We start from the raw sequence: 20,453 nt of genomic DNA on the forward strand, positions 1-20,453 counted from the left end.
TTACATACTAAAAAAATAGTTGTGTGCAGTGATCTAGTGCTTGTTTGTACATTGTGAATCGAGCCATTGAGTTGCATAATTATTACGTGAGTAATATCCAAATACACCATTTTTGCTTTTGATTTCAGGTTGAAATAGTGAGAATCGCCCACTTAACTCGCCCTTTTCACTTTTGGCTTGCTTAGTTTCGGACATTTAATTTAATATTCAACAATAATTAATATTCAACAATTAATTTTTTTAATTGAAAACATGTAAACAAAGAAGAAAGAAGTCACAATATTTAACCCTAACCCATTATACAGGTGCTGGTCATATAATTAGAATATCATCAAAAAGTTGATTTATTTCAGTAATTCCATTCAAAAAGTGAAACTTGGATATTATATTCATTCATTACACACAGACTGATATATTTCAAATGTTTATTTCATTTAAATGTGATGATTAAAACTGACAACTAATGAAAACCGCAAATTCAGTATCTCTGAAAATTAGAATATTACTTAAAGGGTAACTAAACACTAAAACAACTTTTTTTAGTTAATGATCTGTAAGAGTGAAGCTTCATAAATGCTGTTAATTGATTCAAGTACATTTTTTGACATTTATGTTTAAAGTGTTTTAATTCTACAATATATGGTGTAAAAACGTCTGAGTGCTGCCCTCTTCAGGTTGAACGGTGGCTACTGCAGTTGAATTTTCCTATTGGAAGATGTGGTACCCTCTGACGTCAGAGTATCAGCTAACCACGCCCTTGCCAACAGAGATGTCTCAGGTGAAATATATCAGTCTGTGTGTAATGAAAGAATATAATATCCAAATTTCACTTTTTGAATGGAATGACTGAAATAAATCAACTTTTTGATGATATTCTAATTAAATGACCAGCACCTGTATAAGAACTGAACTGAGCTGGATGATGACATCACGGTTTTCTCCAGAGCGGCTGAACTACATTAATAACTTTTTTACAACAAAAATGAAACATCACTGAGCTGTAATGTGACGCTATTTTCTTCGAAAAACAAACTTTGTTGCATCGTGTTTCTATTATCTCCGTAAGCGTTATATAAATGAAGGCGACTTAATTCGCGACTCTTATTTTGAAGAGTCTTCGCACCGGAAGTGATCGCATCGTTCCGGAAGAACCTTCTTCCACGTGCTTCGGCCCGATCCCGCTCTTCTTCCGACAATGGCGACCCGTAAAGAACCCGCAGCTTCGGCTTCCAGTCCGCTGGATTCCCCGGTGAAGCAGATCCAGATCGATGGGCTGGTTAGTGATAGTTATGAATGTTATTATCCTGTTTGTTAGAGGTTTGTGTGTAGTGTATCGGGCTGAAGGTTGGTAGGGGGAGCTCAGTGTTCATCGCTTACTCGAACAGGAAGAACACTGGGGAAAACTAACACAGTAATGCCCGTTACTTACATTAAATATGGCACTATATATATATATATATATATATGTGTGTGTGTGTGTGTGTGTGTGTGTGTGTGTGTGTGTGTGTGTGTGTGTGTATACAGTGGTTGTACTGGCTACCATCTGCTATACCGTGGTAGTTTGAGATATACTAACGTTACTATAGTACTGAAGTTAATATGGTATCTTGCTTTACTTAAAGTACTATGATTACTTTACTGTAAATTAATTTCAGTAACGTTACCATGGTACATTTCAAAGTGTACAGCGTATATTATACTGTGCATTTAGATGTTTTTGTGAGTGATTACTAACGTTACTACCGATCAAAAGTTTAGGTTCTGTAAGGTATATTTTATTATAATATTTTTTATTTTATTTACAACAACACAACATACAATTAACCTTTATCTTCCCAACATATCAAGTCAAAAAATAAATAAAATATGAATACCTTTTTTAATTAAAAATATGTAACACAATTATATTACGTATGCTATGATTCTGTTCTTTTTTTCAAAAAAAAAAGTATCCTATTTTTATTAATGACACAAAATACAACTAAAATTTCCCTCCCCAGCACATATAAGGAAATTATAAATATATATATTATCTTATTTATTTTTTGTTTATATCATACCATCATTCAAAAGGTTTGTATGTTCAATTTTTTTAAGTCTCTTCTGCTCTCAAAAACGGCATTTATTAGATCAAAAATACACATTATGATTTTATCATCTGTTTTCTATGTGAATATATAGTGCAGTGTAATTTATTCCTGTGATCAAAGCTGAATTTTCAGCATCATTACTCCAGTCTTCAGTGTCACATGATCCTTCAGAAATCACTATAATATGATGATTTGATGCTCAAGAAACATTTATGAATGCTAAGAAACAAGCTGTTGAAAACATCTTCACAATTATGTGTAAACTGTCATTTTATTTTACAGGATTCTTTGAATAGAGAGTTCAAAATAACAACATTTATTTGAGAGATAAATGATTTGTGACTTATAATTGGTTGAATTATATCATTAGCTCTGTGAACACGACTTGTCAAAGTCTCTGACTTTTTTAAAGAGTTTCATTGCTGGAAAACTTGCTCTAGCTAACATCTGTCAGAACTGCGGTTCATTATTTTATAACGCTGAAACTTTTTTGCTTAATGCATTTTTGCAGTTGCTTTCATCTGTTTAGTGTTGGTTTTCTTGTTATTTCTGCTACTTTTCTACTTCACTTTAGGGGCCGTTCAATATTTTCCTGCACTTGTTTTCCCAGATGGGCTGAGCACCCGTCCCGCTCGTCACATATTGAGAAAATGTCCCGCATTTTCATCAGTCTGTTGGTTCTTAATGATCATATTAAGAAAACGTGCATGCGTTCTTTTGCTTTTTTGAGAAAGCATTTTATTTATTCTTTTTGCGGCGTAGTTCTACACCTGTATTTAACAGCGCTTCGTCGAAAGTACAAATACAGCCTATCCAATGGTTGAAAGCACAGGAGTAAACACGGACACTAGTGGGTTGTGACGCTGTCAATCAAAATGTGGAGCGGTGATTCGTTCATGTGTTTCTGTCAGAAAACAAGTGGATTAGTGCTGGGCGGTAAACCGGTTCAAACCGAAAACCGGTTTATATTTTCGTCGCGATATTGATTTTGAATAAACCGCCATATCGGTGTATTTAATTACACAACGTTTAAAACGCACGTTACGCTGCGCGACACTGTTTCAGACGGACCCTTTACAATGTTGCACTTCTAAGCAGCGACGAGTGAGGGTAAACAAACAGCAGTGTCTGTTACGTTACATGGACGATGGATGCGGAGCGCATTATTGTAGCGCGAAAGTACATTAATATAATGCGCGAGCGCTAATCTCTCTGCTCGCGCGCGGAATATAATGTGCCGCGCTCTCAGATACACGCGGCTCTTGTTAGAATAGGTCTATTTTCTGTGCTCGCTCAGAGAATCCCTCACTTAAAACGTGTTCAGTGCAATCGCCAATCTCTCCTCTTCCCCAGCTAACAATTTTAGGTTATAAGAACGTTTTCCGTTAACGTTATTTCAGAATGTTCTAGGGACATTCAAAATGTCCAGTTTTTTAGACGTTGTATTAACGTTATTTCTTGGTTATAAGAACTTTATTCAAAACGTTATAAGAACGTTCAATTCTCCTGTTATATAAACGTTGTATTAACGTTCTTGCTTGGTTATAAGAACTTTATTCAAAACGTTATAAGAACGTTCAATTCTCCCGTTATATAAACGTTGTATTAACGTTCTTGCTTGGTTATAAGAACATCATTAGAACGTACAATTCTCCCGTTATATAAACGTTGTATTAACGTTATTTCTTGGTTATAAGAACTTTATTCAAAACGTTATAAGAACGTTCAATTCTCCCGTTATATAAACGTTGTATTAACGTTCTTGCTTGGTTATAAGAACACCATTAGAACGTCATTAGAACGTACAATTCTCCCGTTATATAAACGTTGTATTAACGTTATTTCTTGGTTATAAGAACTTTATTCAAAACGTTATAAGAACGTTCAATTCTCCCGTTATATAAACGTTGTATTAACGTTCTTGCTTGGTTATAAGAACATCATTAGAACGTACAATTCTCCCGTTATATAAACGTTGTATTAACGTTCTTGCTTGGTTATAAGAACATCATTAGAACGTACAATTCTCCCGTTATATAAACGTTGTATTAACGTTCTTGCTTGGTTATAAGAACATCATTAGAACGTACAATTCTCCCGTTATATAAACGTTGTATTAACGTTACTTCCTGGTTATAAGAACGTTATTTGAACGTTAAGAAATGACAATTTTAGGTTATACTGGGCTCTATTCTATTCTACAATATTCACTAATGACAGTAAAATAGACCATCCTAAGTCAATTTACTGCAGTAATTCCTCTCTCAACCAGTAGAAAATGCTTTGAACACCTGATTATGCATGAAAAAAAAACCCGTCATAAACCGGAAAACCGGCATAATTTTGAAAAAAACATGATATAAATTTTTGGTCAAAGAACAAAGTATTTTTATCAGGTGAAATGCAGAATACAAATGTTTTTATTAAGTTAGATAAACATTATATAACAGTTTTAGTGTTGGTAACATGTCCCACATTTGGTTTGTTTGATGGTGTGACTCTATTTCCAGCTCATTCTGCTCGTGTTTCTTCATGTCTTCAAAGGCTGATGTTTGAGTACAGAGATTGTGAGATTGTAGTTTTGGACTAAAACCTCCAATTATCGTCACAGTAATGCGTCCGGACAGATGGAAGTGTGTGCTTCATTAAAGAGCGTGTGTGTGTGTTTATGGATGCAGTGCTGATGTGGAAGTGCAGTATATATCACTGCCAGAAGAGGGCGATGTTGTCTCAAGAAAAAACACTTTCTGTGATTATCAGCGATTTGGACATTGGTTGACTTTTATCCGTCTAATCAGCATTATTTAAATCAATCCTAAAGTTAGTTATGTCTTTTGTATTCTCTTCTGTAAGCACAAAAGGAGATATTAGGTAAAAAGATAGAGCTGCTCTTTTACATATAATGAAAGTAGATGATTTACAACCACACAACTTGTGTATTTGATCTACTTTTCCTGTATTTTGGCTTTGCTTGGGGAATAGACTGAAACTCATTATCCAAATTGCTAGTTTTCAATCTCATCCAGAGTTCTCAATCTCATTTGCTCTCTCATCGCTTGTTAAATAATAATAAAAATAAACACTGAGTTTAGATGTATTATTGATTGACACCCTGTGCCATTGGTTCTCGTGTGTCACATGACTGATTGAAGTTTGAATACAAATGAGATTTGCTGTGATGAATGAGATCTGTAAATAATGTCAGGGAATTTTGATAGTAGTAATGCATTTTCTTCTACTCAATCAATATTATGACAATTTAAATTTTCAGTGAACTTTTCCTTTAATGTCAGTGCTAAGAATTGTGGTCATCCCTGTATCCTATTTTTATCCACATTTTGCAGTTTTGACATGTTATATTTGCATTTTGGGAATAATATTTACAGTTCTGTTATTTTACGTTTAGGAAATTCTACTATACATGTATTACATACATGTGTTTTATTTTCAAACTCATTAATTAATAATAAAAAAACTGTTTTTTATTAATTTTTTTGTTACGTCAGTGTGTTGACATCATTTTCAGATTAGCCTAAATGTTTGATATGTAAATGAATGGAAATCGAAGCAGAATTGGAATCGCTAAAATTCGAACGATACCCAACACTAACAGGAGGCGGAGCTTCAGATTCTATGGAACATTTGATTGGACGGAAAATCTGATGAGAAGCTGAAGTGCAGAGTGATGTCATCAAAATCATTAACCCATATTGCCGTAAGTGAAAGACTAGGCCTAGGTTTTGAACATTTATTTCTATAGCGCTTTTTACAAGACAGAGCGTTTCAAAGCAACTTTACAGAGATAACAGGAAAATAATGCAACAAAGTTTGTTTCTAGAAGAAAATAGCGTCACGGCTCAGTGATGTTTCATTTTTGTTGTAAAAAAGTTATTAATTTAGTTCATTTATTTATACAGCCATGATGTCATCGTTCAGTTCTCATATAATGATGTCAATGCAGGCAGATCAATAAGATTGCTGAATATTAAATTAAATGTCCCCATTTAAGCAAGTCACTTATAGATAACAGTGGGGTGAACACATTTATGCTAAAAGCCAAAATTATGATTTCATGTGGACTTTAAAGTTGAACTATTTCTGAGGCCTCGGGTAGAGATTTCTCCATCCAGTGTTGCAAATCTCATTTTTTAACGCTGTACGATTACGACACCGTCAAAAGCTGTTCGTTTAGCGTGCAATTGTTCGAGATCCCGTTTTTGTCCTGGTTTTATGAAGATGGATCATAGGCCAACTGACAGGGATAGGCGTTCACGTCTGATGTGTTGGCGTGCTAGCGCGTTTACCTGATAGCTTCAGGCGTGTGTTTGCGTCACCTGAGGCACGTTACAAAGCAAGAAAGCCTTCGAACATTCGCAATCCTCCGCGTGCTAGTCATCGCACAACCAAAGCTCACAGCAAAAATAGAACTGGCAAGCGTGCAATTCTCCCGAGTTCACGCGGATCATTAGATGAAGTGTTGTGCTGCTTTGATGGGAGTGTGTGTCGTCTGGAAAGAAAGCATGTCTTCGTTAGGTATTCTGGGATTGTCTCCTGATAGAGGAGTGTGTGTGTGTGTGTGTGGCACTTTGAATCCGTGTTAAAACCCCAGACTCTTCGGCTCGACTGACGGATTAATGGAGTTCATGGGAGTCAATGAGCCAATCGTAGCATCACTGTTGCTTTCAGATAGGATATTATAATAGCCAATATTATTTTATTATAATTAAATATTTTTTACAGCAACACAATATGCAACTTTCTTTCCTCGCCGACACACATAATGAAAGGATCATATAGGCTATATATATATGCATTTCCGCAATTTTTTAACTGCCACTGTTAGCATATTATGTTACAAATATTGCTAAAGTCAACAGATTTCACTTATTAATTTCTGTGTACAAATAAAATAATGCTGGCATCTTTCTAAAATCATTTTCACCCACCTCTAATTTAGCACCAAATCTCAGGTGAAAATAGTCATTTTGACCCCGTCTACAAAACAGCGGATTAGTCCGTAAATATACATGTGATATTTCATATTTTGTCTTTCATCACTATTTATGTTTGTCTTTCTACAGAAAAAAATATTAACAAAATCTAAAATTTGAGTTGGGGAGGTTTGACATGGAATAACCCAACATCATTTGTATCTAAATGATTGAAGTCTGTCACGCAAAACATCTTGCTGCATTTACACTTTTAATCAGAATTATGATGTATTACTATTAATATCTTTTTTTTTTTTACTCTAATATTTCATTATGTGAAGCTGTTGTGGCACTGATGCCAAACTTATTAATTTATAATGAAAAATCATTTGGTTTGTATCCAAGTTGCAAAAAAATGAATTAGATTGCATTTAATTAAAAATAAATTATAATTTAGTTTATTTTAATATTAACTCCATTATATTGCCTGATATTTCGTTCTATTATTCCTTTTCTGTGATATTTTTGGTCATGCCGCTCATAATGTGAAGTGCGCATTAGAAAAGTAATGGGTCTTGTATGATATTGACTTTTTTAAAAGTAAAAGAATCTGGCTTTTTGTTCAGAAATTGCATAGAAATTAGAAAGCCACTGCATTGATGAAAGAGTGTGGTGAAGAAGTGCAAGAGACAAACGCCACCAAAACAATTACCATCGATGAGGAGAGCACGGTTTAAAACAGCATGTTTAGTTGTTTAATCAGCCATTAATCGCTTTAAATCAAACGAGTGATGATTCAAACACTGCGATTGGAGCAACAGGAAATTAAACGCTGCTGTTTCCTGTTCACTTAATGCGGTACAGTGACTCAGGCAATTACTGACATCACATTCCCTCACGTCTCGAGCGGATTAACGATTTATTAGTAAGATTATGCCTGAAAAGGCTTTGGAATTTTTGTATTATGACTTGTTTGGTTTTTTTGCTTGGTTTTATTGTATTTATATGATATTTGTATTTTTGTTATTGAATTTTTGCCATGAAAACAGCCTTTAGATAGTTTTATTTAATGCCATGTCAGCATCTAAGGCTATTTTCATTGCAAAAATTAAATTACAAAAATACAAATATCATATAAATACAATAAAACCAAGCAAACAAACAAGTCATAATATAAATAAAAAAAATTAAATGGTGAAACGCTTGAGATGCTTTAGAAACATGAGGATGTCATTAATCATCCGATACAGTCGTAAAAATGACGGCACAAACACGGAGAAACGCTCGATACGGTTGATGGATAGATGCTGACATGGCATTAAATTAAATAAATCGTGACATTCGCATTCCCTCACGTCTCTCGACCACATTAAGGATTTATTAGTAAGATTATGCCTGAGAAGGCTTTGGATTTTTTTTATCATGTTAATAATAAATAAAAAAAAGATTGACTTGTTTGCTTGGTTTTATTGTATTTATATGATATTTGTATTTTTGTAATTGAATTTTTGCCATTAAAATAGTCTTGTATAGTTTTATTTAATGCCATGTCAGCATCTAAGGCTGTTTTCATGGCAACAATTCAATTACAAAAATACAAATATCATATAAATGCAAACAAGCACAAGTCATATTATACAAAAAAATGATTGTATACGACCGAGAAATTTCCCTCACGTTTCTCGGCCGTATTAATCGTTTCACCATTTAAAATGTTTTGTATAGTGACTTGTTGTGTTTGCTCGCTTGGTTTTATTGTATTTATATGATATTTGTATTTTTGTCATTGAATTTTTGCCATGAGAATAGCCTTAGATGCTGACATGGCATTAAATAAAACGGTCTAAGATAAGCGAAGTCTGTGTTTTGTCACCGACTGCATTGCCCATCCAAGCACATCTCAACTCATTTGAGGAAGCAGGTGTGTGTGACTTCCTCCTGAATGATTTAAGGGAACGGGCTTTTTCACATTTCTTCCAGCGCGACGACTCCACTTGAAATGCTCAGATTGGCAGGGTTCAGCTCAGAGAATATTGACTTTATTTCTGTCTGACCTTAAAGTCTGTTACAAACCCTCAAAGAAGCAACAATAAGCTCTGGAAAACAGCATCTGGAGCCTGTAGCTCGAGTGGAAATGAGCTGCCGTGTCTGACCACCATCTGTGTGGACTTTTAAAGGTTGTAACTTTGTTTACAGGGAGTCCATCCATAATTAATTCAACACCACTGTGAAAAGCTTCATATATCTTTACAGCTGGGATGTGGTGAGCTCTGTCAGGTCATTTGGGCTTGACGTGTTACTTGCACCCGGAGAATTGTGTGTAATATTGCCTCCGGCTCACTGTTTTATGAATGTTGTGGTGAATGATGGTGGATTTGTTTCATGTGGCTTCGGGCTGAAGATGGGGATTGTAAGGTATTTTGTTCACTTAATGATTTCGGTGGCTTTGCGATTTCGTTTAATGGCAAGAAGTAATTGATCGTCTAAACTGTCATCTGTGGAATACTCGACTCTGATTAGTGTTCTGAAAAAATACTGAAAACACAAAATATAAGCATTAATGAAACTGAATAGGGCTGTGAAATGAAAATGTTAATATTCGTTGAATTAAAAAAAAGCACATTCGAATGCAAAAACCGTGCATTTGAATTTTTGGTGTGTCAGGAACAAGAGACATGATGACGTGACGTAACTGACGCGGTTCGTTTTTGTTAAAATGAAAAATGGCTGGAAAAGCGTGAGTATATTCATACATGCGAGTATATTCATACGTGCGAGTATATTCATACGTGCGAGTATATTCATACGTGCGAGTATATTCATACGTGCGAGTATATTCATACGTGCGAGTATATTCATACGTGCGAGTATATTCATACGTGCGAGTATATTCATACGTGCGAGTATATTCATACGTGCGAGCATATTCATACGTGCGAGCATATTCATACGTGCGAGCATATTCATACGTGCGAGCATATTCATATATACGTGCGAGCATATTCATATATACGTGCGAGCATATTCATATATACGTGCGAGCATATTCATATATACGTGCGAGCATATTCATATATACGTGCGAGCATATTCATATATACGTGCGAGCATATTCATATATACGTGCGAGCATATTCATATATACGTGCGAGCATATTCATATATACGTGCGAGCATATTCATATATACGTGCGAGCATATTCATATATACGTGCGAGCATATTCATATATACGTGCGAGCATATTCATATATACGTGCGAGCATATTCATATATACGTGCGAGCATATTCATATATACGTGCGAGCATATTCATATATACGTGCGAGCATATTCATATATACGTGCGAGCATATTCATATATACGTGCGAGCATATTCATATATACGTGCGAGCATATTCATATATACGTGCGAGCATATTCATATATACGTGCGAGCATATTCATATATACGTGCGAGCATATTCATATATACGTGCGAGCATATTCATATATACGTGCGAGCATATTCATATATACGTGCGAGCATATTCATATATACGAGCGAGCATATTCATATATACGTGCGAGCATATTCATATATACGTGCGAGCATATTCATATATACGTGCGAGCATATTCATATATACGTGCGAGCATATTCATATATACGTGCGAGCATATTCATATATACGAGCGAGCATATTCATATATACGAGCGAGCATATTCATATACGAGCGAGCATATTCATATATACGTGCGAGCGAGCATATTCATATATACGTGCGAGCGAGCATATTCATATATACGTGCGAGCAGTGCTTTAAGTGGCCTAAAAGAGGTGCCGGTACTCTATAATTTTTTTTAAAAAACCTCCTCCCCTGAGGTAACAACTATATTGAAGGGGTTTTATATATATATATATATATATATATATATATATATATATATATATAATTTTTTTTTTTTTTTTTTTTTACAGTCAACAGATGACCTTATAAAAAATAATTTAATTGTGGATTTGCTTGAGCTAGAAAGAGCTACTGAACATAAATAAAATGTGCAAAAGGGTATTGAAAACATTTTGAACAAAATGTAGGATACATAAAATAAATTATAAAACATAATAACATAATAACCATAGAACAGTAGAACATAAACATGAGTCATGTTATGGTTCATTCATTTCTTTACCCGTTTCACACACCCTCTCCGGACCACGTTGAGTTGACACCATGGATGACACATGGACACTTATAATCGGATTGACGGCTCGATCGGACTAAAAAACCCTCATGTAAACACCCTAATCGATCCGATTGAGCTCGATCCGAATGACATATCGATCGGATTGAAAGAGGTGGTCTATCCCTTATGTAATCCGATCGAGAGAACATGTAAACACTTGATTCTTGATTGACGTTAAATAAACATAATGAGTATAACGCGCGGAACGAGCTGTTTTTCCTGTTGAATAAAGTGTCATAAGCTTCCCGTCATTCTAAAATTCTCATTTTACTCGCGCGTATGTGAAGTGAAGCAGGACAATGTCCCACCAGTCCTTGTTGTGGATTCTCATCCACAGACGTCTGGTTTTGGCCGCGGGGAGGAGCATTTTTACTGCGTGATCAGCACGGCAAAACGGTTAATATGCTCTACATTATGACCAGAGACGAATTAATATTACGCCTGCTGTTTAAAACAAACAAATAAATAACCAATAGAGGAGAATATTTATGCGCGAACAGCGGGAAACTCTGTAGGCTATATTGGTGCAGTGTGCGCATGTCAAAAAATCAGATCCGATTTGAAACTTGTGACATATAAACGCGCACATCAACCCGATTACTTTATTTATCATTCATGTAAACACCTTGTTCAGATTCATCAATTGTATTGATTTCATTCCGATTGTGTCCATGTAAATGTAGCTACTGACAGCGGCACAAGCGACACATGCTCTTTTCACTTGTAAAACTCAAGGGTGTATGGGTAATGTAGTCTCTGCTCTCGGTGGGACGGATTAGGAAGCGTGCATTGTGAAGGGCGCTCTGAAAAGCGGCAGCGCAGCCAAAGGATTAAAACAGAGCGTACCGGTACGCTAAAAGCACGTTCTGGGCGCACGGAGAGGTGGCGGTACGCTCAAGAGCTATATTTGGAAGTGGCGGTACTGAGTACCGGCCCACTTAAAGCGCTGTGTGCGAGTATATTCATGTATATATGAATGATCCTTTCATTATATGTGTTGGGGAGGGAAAGTTGTAATTGTATTTTGAATTGTAACATGAGGCTGAATAATTACTGAAATAACTTTCATTTTTGGGTGAACTAAGCCTCTAAGTATTTGCCCATAGAATTAGATTTTTGCAAATATTCAAGAAAGACATTCGAATTTAGCTTTTCAGCCGTTTTGACAGCCCTAGAACCGAATGGCATAAAGTAATTCGCAGAACCCTATAGGTGTGATTTGCGGTGGGAATTGGATTTGCTCTTATCAGCTGGAGTAACAGTAAACATGTGACTTCCGATGCACTTTAGTTCCCCGTCTGATATAGGTGATATGAAATGCTGTGTCCCTGTTCTGAGAAACGCCAATGTATCCCATCATGCCTTGGGGCGAGAGAGCTGGTGCTCTAAGGGGATTGGAGATGTTCTTGCTTCTGTAGAGCTGAAAAACCCCAGTGGATTGGTATTCAGAGAGGCTTTACAGACAGCGTAATTAGACAGTGAGTGTATTTGTTCTTCCATTAACCCGGGGTCTTTCTCCATGCTTTTCTGCTCTGAGTGGTCTCAAAGTACATGTTAGGATAGACGAGCAATCTGGCGTTTTAGCCCTCTGAACTTGAGGAACTTAGACGGATTGATATTTTCCATTTCTGCCAATCTGCAAATTGAAGCTTGCACATATAAATTCTCTCCAGAGACTCGTCTAAAGCACATGTGAACGTAAGCCTGGTATTAGCATCAATCCCAGGAGATCCGATAGCAAGTGTCCGCTGAGATGATCACGGGTTTTACTGCATCTTGATTACACCTAAAATGCAAAGATCTGAATATTTTTGTGTTTTTAGAAACATGTTTGATTGGGATTAATGCCCCGTTTACACGGAGGTAAGACGCAGATATTTCCCTGCGGTTTGGCCTCTCATTTACACGAAAACCCCGTTTTATCACAGAAAACGATTATTTCTAAAAACTCCGGCCAGATTGGAGATTTCCGATAACGCCAGTTATGTGTTGCCGTGTAAAACGGGGTTTTAGGTTCTTGAACGTCACATTATGCGCCAGAAAATGCTTAACGTCACGTGAGCGCCCAGTTTGGCATAATTATGATGGCGCTCGACGCCGTATTTATGCGGGTTGATGTAAATGACAACTTTTTGAAAACGATGTTGTGTGCTCGATGTTATTATTGAAAACGGAGGGGGGGGGGGGGGATTCGTTTCTCTAAATACCCAGCTATGTGGCCTAGGACAGAGCGTTTTTTCAGACCAATGGAAAGAAAACATCCAAAATATACTTAAGTGTGCATTACTTTTTATCTATTAGCATCTGGAGATTTCGATTACAATGCAAGGTCGTTGAGTCTGTAATCAGCAGCACTTAGTTTATTTTCTTATTCTGAAGGTTTATTTACGTCATTCACCTGTTTTATAGAACACATTATTCCTGAAAACTAGGGATGTACCGATATTAAAATTTTGGCCGATACGATAATTCTTTAAATTTGAAAGCTGATAACCGATATATTGGCCGATAAATCTAAATCCAAATTTTTATATTATTTTTGAGAGCATGATTACAAAAACAAGTCACACCATTATGTTATTATAATTTTATGTAGCCTATATAACACTTGCCGTGCACACGTTGCACTTTACTGTATTTTACTGTACTTTAATGTCTTTTCCTTTTTTTGAAGTGATTACAATCATATTTGTATGATAATCCTTTTATGACTTAAACATGTAAGATGTCCTTGTGTATCTAGAAAGGCGTGCGCCAAATAAAATGTATTATTATTATCAATAATCATATTTCACGCAATTCAAAAGCATCATGTTGAACAGTGCGCATCTGAAGTGTCTCAGCTGATCAGGCTGATAACGATAACATTAAAAATGAACGTGTTGTCTCCCATTCAATAATTGTTGATGTTTAAGTCATAAAAGGAAATACAATACTGTTACTTCTGATGAGAAACAAGGTCTCCGCTTTCAAGTTCTGTCCATTTTTATCACGAAATCAAACAATAAGTGGCATTTTAATGCGTAAAGAGTCTTTCTTCCACTTTATTGCAAATTCTAGCACAAAAAAACATGCATGGACATCATGGGAATGTTGAAAGATACAGTACAAGTTGCATTTAGTTGTACAAACATTTCAGTTTTTATGTGAGTGCAAAAACATCTGAAAACAAATTGATTATAATATTGGTTATTTTAACCTGTTATATTAATGTACAAAATGAGAGGGTTCCCTGAATAGTTTACAGCATTAGTTGGGAGAGATTAAAAAAATAAAAAAAGATTTTTTTACAGCAACATTGCACATTAAATAAGTTATATAAAAAAAGTGAAATCAGAAAAAAAATATTTTTTGAACATTAAAGCATGTTAACCTTATTCTATTAAACCCAATAAACAAAATGATTATTAAATTTGCTTCATACAGCTAGTTTGATTCGTACATTTTGAAACCGTGGTATTTGACATGCGTAGTGAATGCTAACCAGGTGTGTGTGTGCAATTGTGTACCTGGTTACAACTCGCTAATCTTTCAGCAATAAATGTATATAAATGTTATTTCTGCTCACCGGCGCTCCTGCAAAGGCGACACAAAGACATTTCAAATGGCTTTAGGGGAGAGAAATTGCATCAGATATTATTCAGTTTGCTTCGCCAGACACAAACTTGTTTTCACAAGAAATGTCCCTGATCGTGCTGTGTGTGTGTGTGTGTGTTTGCAGGTGGTGTTGAAGATCATTAAGCACTACCAGGAGGAGGGCCAGGGCAGTGAGGTGGTTCAGGGTGTTTTGCTCGGCCTGGTGGTTGAAGACCGTCTGGAGATCACGAACTGCTTCCCGTTCCCGCAACACACCGAAGACGACGTCGAGTTCGATGAAGGTGAGGCGCTCGACAGTCTCGGGACGCTTAATCATTGATGAATGCACTCGGCACTCTGGGAAACGGAGAGAGAGAGGGATTATATGTGGAGTTCAGGGCGAGAGAGAGCTGTGAAAAGGGGATTGATTTTCGCTTTTTCGCTAGTGTATAATCACGATTAATAGAAATGGCATTAAAATACGTACTTTGGGGCCGTGAGTGGTGAGGAGGATTATATTTTATTTTTTGGTTACACTTTATTTTAAGGTGACATAGTTATACATTACTACATGTACTTACTATAATAATAACAACAGTCAATTATGCATAATTACAAGTACCGGTTAATGGAAACGCCGTCATTTCGCAATAGTTTTTTGTCGACATTTAGAAAAAATTGCAATGGTTTTGGGCAAATCTGTAATGGAAACACCTTAAAATAGTGTAACCCCAAATCCTAACTCTATTGTATGTTTTGTAGTAAATTTTACATGTAGTTACATTGTACTTACTGAAATAAGTACTGAGTAACATTAATTAACTACATCACCTTTCAAATACAGTTTTTTTTTTACTTTTTTTATCCTAGTTTTTTACAGTAAGTGCATTGAGAAAATGTGCTAAGTAAATCTTTCTCAGAGAATTTTTAGTTCTTTTATATTTGACTTTAATACCTTTAGAACATTAAACCCAGTTATTTAACTTTAAGGAATGCTTGGGATAAAAACGTTTGGAAACCCCTGGTCTAGACAATTACACATTGATTTCAGGGCGAGAGAGAGAGAGAGAGCGGTGAAAAGGGGAATTGCTTTTCACGTTTTTGCTATATTTTATATTCATGATTCGTTTTGATTAACAGAAGTTGCATTAAAATGCCTACTTTCTGTGTGGGGCAACATCTCCACACACACGAAACAAGCTGCGAGCGGTGTTCCTGAATTAATTAATTGCTGTTTTATACATCATTAAATCAAGACAGTGACTAAACGGTCAACTCTGATCCTCTTAGCAGCATTAAAAACAAAACCGTTCATATTTTGGAGTCACGCAGGAGTACTAGAGCGCTCCGGTTGTAATTACTGAAGCCGTCACTGAGAATTTACAGTTTAACTGTTTGATTCTCACAAATATTCCCATTATAATAAATAAAGCTGTCTAAACCAGGGCTCCTCAAACTGGGGCCGCAAGTGAAGGTCATAATAATGTTTATTTTATTTTTTGGTAACACTATTTTAAAGTGACAGTTACACATTACTACATGTACTTACTATACTAATAACAGTAAATTATGCATAATTACAAGTAATTAACCCTAACTCTGTAGTAAGTACATGCAGCTAATTAATGTTACTCAGTACTTTTTCAGTAAGTACAATGTAACTACAACACCTTAAAATAAAGTACATTTTTTTTTTTATCATTGTTTTTATCAGTAAGTTCATGGAGAAAATGTGCTGAATAAATCTTTCCCAGAGAATTTTTAGTCATTTTATTTTTTGACTTTGATACCTTTAGAACATTTTTAACTTATTTAATTTTGTGTAATTTGGATTTTTAGGAAGGGATTTTTAGGGACTTTTTGATCCCTTGCAAAGAAAATCCTTGTGATAAAAATATTTGGAAACTCCTGGTCTAAACAATTGCATATAGTCTTCATCATGCTGGATATAAAGTGAGCATTCTAGCTTTGTTTCATTGCTTGCATTACACACTTCATTGCATTTGCCACGACATCCAAACTAATTCCAGTGATTTTGAATCAAAAAATTCTAATATTGATGTATAATTGTATCGTACGTGCATCACGTATCTCAGGGCTCGACATTAAGGCTTGTCCGCTTGTCCGGGACAAGTGGATTTTTTGTAGGACAAGTAGAAGAGAAAATTAGTTGTCCGACCGGACAAGTTAAATTTCAAACAAAATAAAATGCCATGTTACTTCACGTTATGTGCCACTCGTTACGTCTATTTTACAGATTTAATTTTACAGATTTGAAACGAAGACATGTCCTGAATGTGAATGGCCTGTGAATGTCCTGAATGTGACTCGCAGAAAGACGCGCACCAGTATGATGCGCATGCACAGACCGCGCGCCAGAATACAGTTCTCTTTCGCGCTTGAACGAACATCAACACACACAATTAAGCCAAAATGTCATTTGTCGAGTATCTTCATAACACAAGAGCAGTCTTATGATGGACATAAAGAGTTGTGACTCGTGAGAGAATGAGGCGCGTGTGAGATCCGCGTCTCTGTCCACAGCGGCTGCTCTTAAAGGGCCAGCTACCAATAAAGTGTTCTGTCAGTAAAGTTAATGAAAGAACAAAGGGAACAGAGAAAATTACTCACTGCTCTTGACTAAAGAACTTGTGTAGCTTTAATAAGGAGTAGTCTATATATAATTTATAATTTATGCTGCGCAGACTGTTTGATAACTTTATTCAATTTCTGTATATGTCCTACCTGTTAGACAGTTCATTTTTATCCAAACATCAATGGCTTATTGATCATTATAGGTGTTATCAATCATTTAGTTGTTATTGCTAATTTCAGAATTATCACTAATCTGTGTGTGCATTTGGTTTAGAACCAAACAAGTTGACTCATGAAACCATTTGTTTATTATATCGCAATCGCATATCACAACCGCAATATTGATCTCAATAATAGGAATATGACATTTTCCCCAAATCGTGCAGCCCTAGATAAAATTATAAATCTTTACCCGGACAAGTGACTTTTGTGCATGGACAAGTGAAACATAAATTTACTTGTCCGAAGGACAAGTGCCTCAAAAAGTTAATGTCAAGCCCTGTATCTGTGGGTCAGGCTGCTTGTAACTCGCTGCTTGTCATTTCTGATTGGCACTCAAATTAGTGCGGTGTCGTTCACAAATGAATCTCTCATTCACTTTCATACACTGACTCATATTTCTCGTCCCTGCTCTTGAAGTGTTTCTTCTTTGGTGGTTTCTCCTGCCTGTATTGAAGACCGACTGTAGCGTAAGGAGCGTTTCATTGGGTTTTATCGCCCAGCTTCTCTGAATCATTTCTTTTGTTCGAGAGATTTTTTTTTTTAGTATAGCTTGATTAAAAACTAAAAAATAAGATGGAAAATAAGTTCAACTTTTTTGTTATTTGGTGAAAAATGTTTAGTATTATTGCAATGACGCTCTTATAAAACAAGACTCTTATTTGTTGCCCCCTACTGGTGTAAATATGTAACACCAGTATCACTGAACGAATCGGTGAACGAATCGGAATGAATCTTTTTGGTAAACGGACTGAAAAAGAACGAGTCACGGAGATTAATCAATTTCCATTACTAACTCAAATAGAATGCATATAATAGACATCTCTATGATCGGTGATAATGTTCAACCGTTATATAAAATAAAACTGACAATCACAGCAGCTGCAATTTCTTGGTTATCAATAATCTTGGTTATTTTAATTAATTGTGCATCTACCTTCAGGGTGGGAAATTAGCACCCGCCACCAGCCAATGGCTGGTACTTTTTCAAAGTGGCGGGTAGATTGTAAAACATATTTTTATTGGTTACTATTTAAAACATTTCTTGTAACGGATTGGACATCTTTTGTCAAAGAATGCTGTTGCTAAGTAAAAATAATGCACGTTTGTCGAGTAACTAATTTGATTGGTTTTCAGCGCTGTGCGTCACAGACACAGCGCACGGACACTGCGCTGAACGGACCGTGACACGTATAGCTGAGCTGAGGTAGCCTAACAGACGAAAGGAAAATTTAAAAAATGTGGCGACGTATACCCGGTGTTAAGAGGCCCGCCGCGGAGTCAGCAGTATATGAATGTACAAACTATTGAGGGCGAAGTAAATAAAAAAGTCAAGGTACTTTTCGAACAAGTGGCGCATTGATGACGAAGGGAAAACGAGGGAATGGTTAGCCTACCTTCCCGTCGAACAGTCCATGCACTGTACTTACTGTCGAACCTATGCGTCGTCCGAAAATGCAAACAATTCCTTCATTAGAGGAACAACTAACCTTAAAATAGAGTCAATAATGAATATGACCAATTCTATTCAGAAACGTCCATGCGATCGGCAAAAAGGGCAGACCGTTTCGGGACTACGTTTGGATGTGCAAGTAAATTACTAACTTGAAGTAGTGTTTTGTGATTGCTAGATAGCTATCGTTTTTTTAGTTTAGCGATAGTTTTAGCAGCCGCGAGGATAGGAGCCGATACCGTGGGTGCTCCGGAGCTCGATTATGTCTCAGTTAAACTTTTCATCTCCAATCCTATCTGTATTTGTGAGAAGTGGTGCTGTCCTGAGTTGAAAGATAGCCTACTTTACGGCTTTATTATCGAGTTAAGCCTCTGGGGTCGACAAACGCGCTGGCGCGTTTTGCTGGATTTTTTTTCAAATAGCAACAAAGTATATTTAAATACTCCATTTATGGTCATACAGACTTAACTAATATTAAAAACTAAACTGTAAAATAACCATGCATAAAATTCTCTCAAAAATACAAACATGTACATACATGTTGCTCACATATTATGGTAGCCCTGTTTGTGCTAAATAGTGCTTTTTTTTTAAAAAAAAGGGCCTGCGCCCGTGAGCATCCACGGAGGAAAACATAAATTGGCGCTTGAGTGCAGCATAACTCATATTGTTAAATGGATAAAACGAATTACATATTTGTAATGGACGTCAATGTTATCAAAGTCACAGTTCTCATTCATAAATTTGAATTCCAGAAAAAGTGGCTGATAGATAATACAAGTGGCTGGTAAAATTGGGCATCCAGCAGCCACTGTGGCTGGTGGGCAAAAAAGTTAATTTCCCACCCTGTCTACCTTTTACTGTTTTTTTCTGTTTTGTTTTTTATTTAAGCATATTATAAGGCAACTATAGCAGGGCTCCAGACTAACATTTGAGACCTTAGGTGCCATTAAGTTCTACAGACGGTGGCGCCACAACCGGATTTAGATTACTATTGTTTTAAATTAATGTGTAGTTACTGATAATATTACACGTTTGTTTATTGTAGATGCAGCTAAAATTAACTTACAACAGTAATGTGCAAAAAACTCATATTATAAGGAAAATTCAAATATTCTACTCTTATTGTTCTATAGTATCAAACCGAACTGACCGACAGCTGATTATAAAAGTAGCGCTCTTTACTTGCTTTGTGTAATTAACTCCCTATTTGAAGAAAAGTTTTTGTTTTTCCAAGAGACTTCGACTTCCTACTTTTTTCCACTTATTAGCGAGTAGAAATGTCTGCGCCGATACGTGGTCCTCTGCCGCCATCTACTGGTTATATATATTTTTTAATAGTAAGTGCTTGTTTTCTTAAG

At 36.0% G+C, this 20,453-nt stretch overlaps 1 protein-coding gene across 1 annotated transcript in view; it reads left to right on the plus strand.

Annotated features, from left to right (window-relative positions):
* Positions 1-1,125: 1,125 nt before the first annotated feature.
* The window catches only part of eif3ha (eukaryotic translation initiation factor 3, subunit H, a), a 77,610-nt gene continuing 58,282 nt past the window's right edge, over positions 1,126-20,453 (plus strand). The window contains exons 1-2 of the mRNA XM_077229969.1: positions 1,126-1,276; positions 14,971-15,127. Coding sequence (XP_077086084.1) covers positions 1,196-1,276; positions 14,971-15,127 — 238 coding nt within the window. The 5' untranslated portion in view covers positions 1,126-1,195. The remainder of the gene's footprint in view (positions 1,277-14,970; positions 15,128-20,453) is intronic.

Source organism: Siphateles boraxobius, unplaced genomic scaffold (genome assembly GCF_051911475.1).
Source record: "Siphateles boraxobius isolate OS27281-9 unplaced genomic scaffold, OSU_SipBor_1 137, whole genome shotgun sequence".
NCBI lineage: Eukaryota > Metazoa > Chordata > Actinopteri > Cypriniformes > Leuciscidae > Siphateles > Siphateles boraxobius.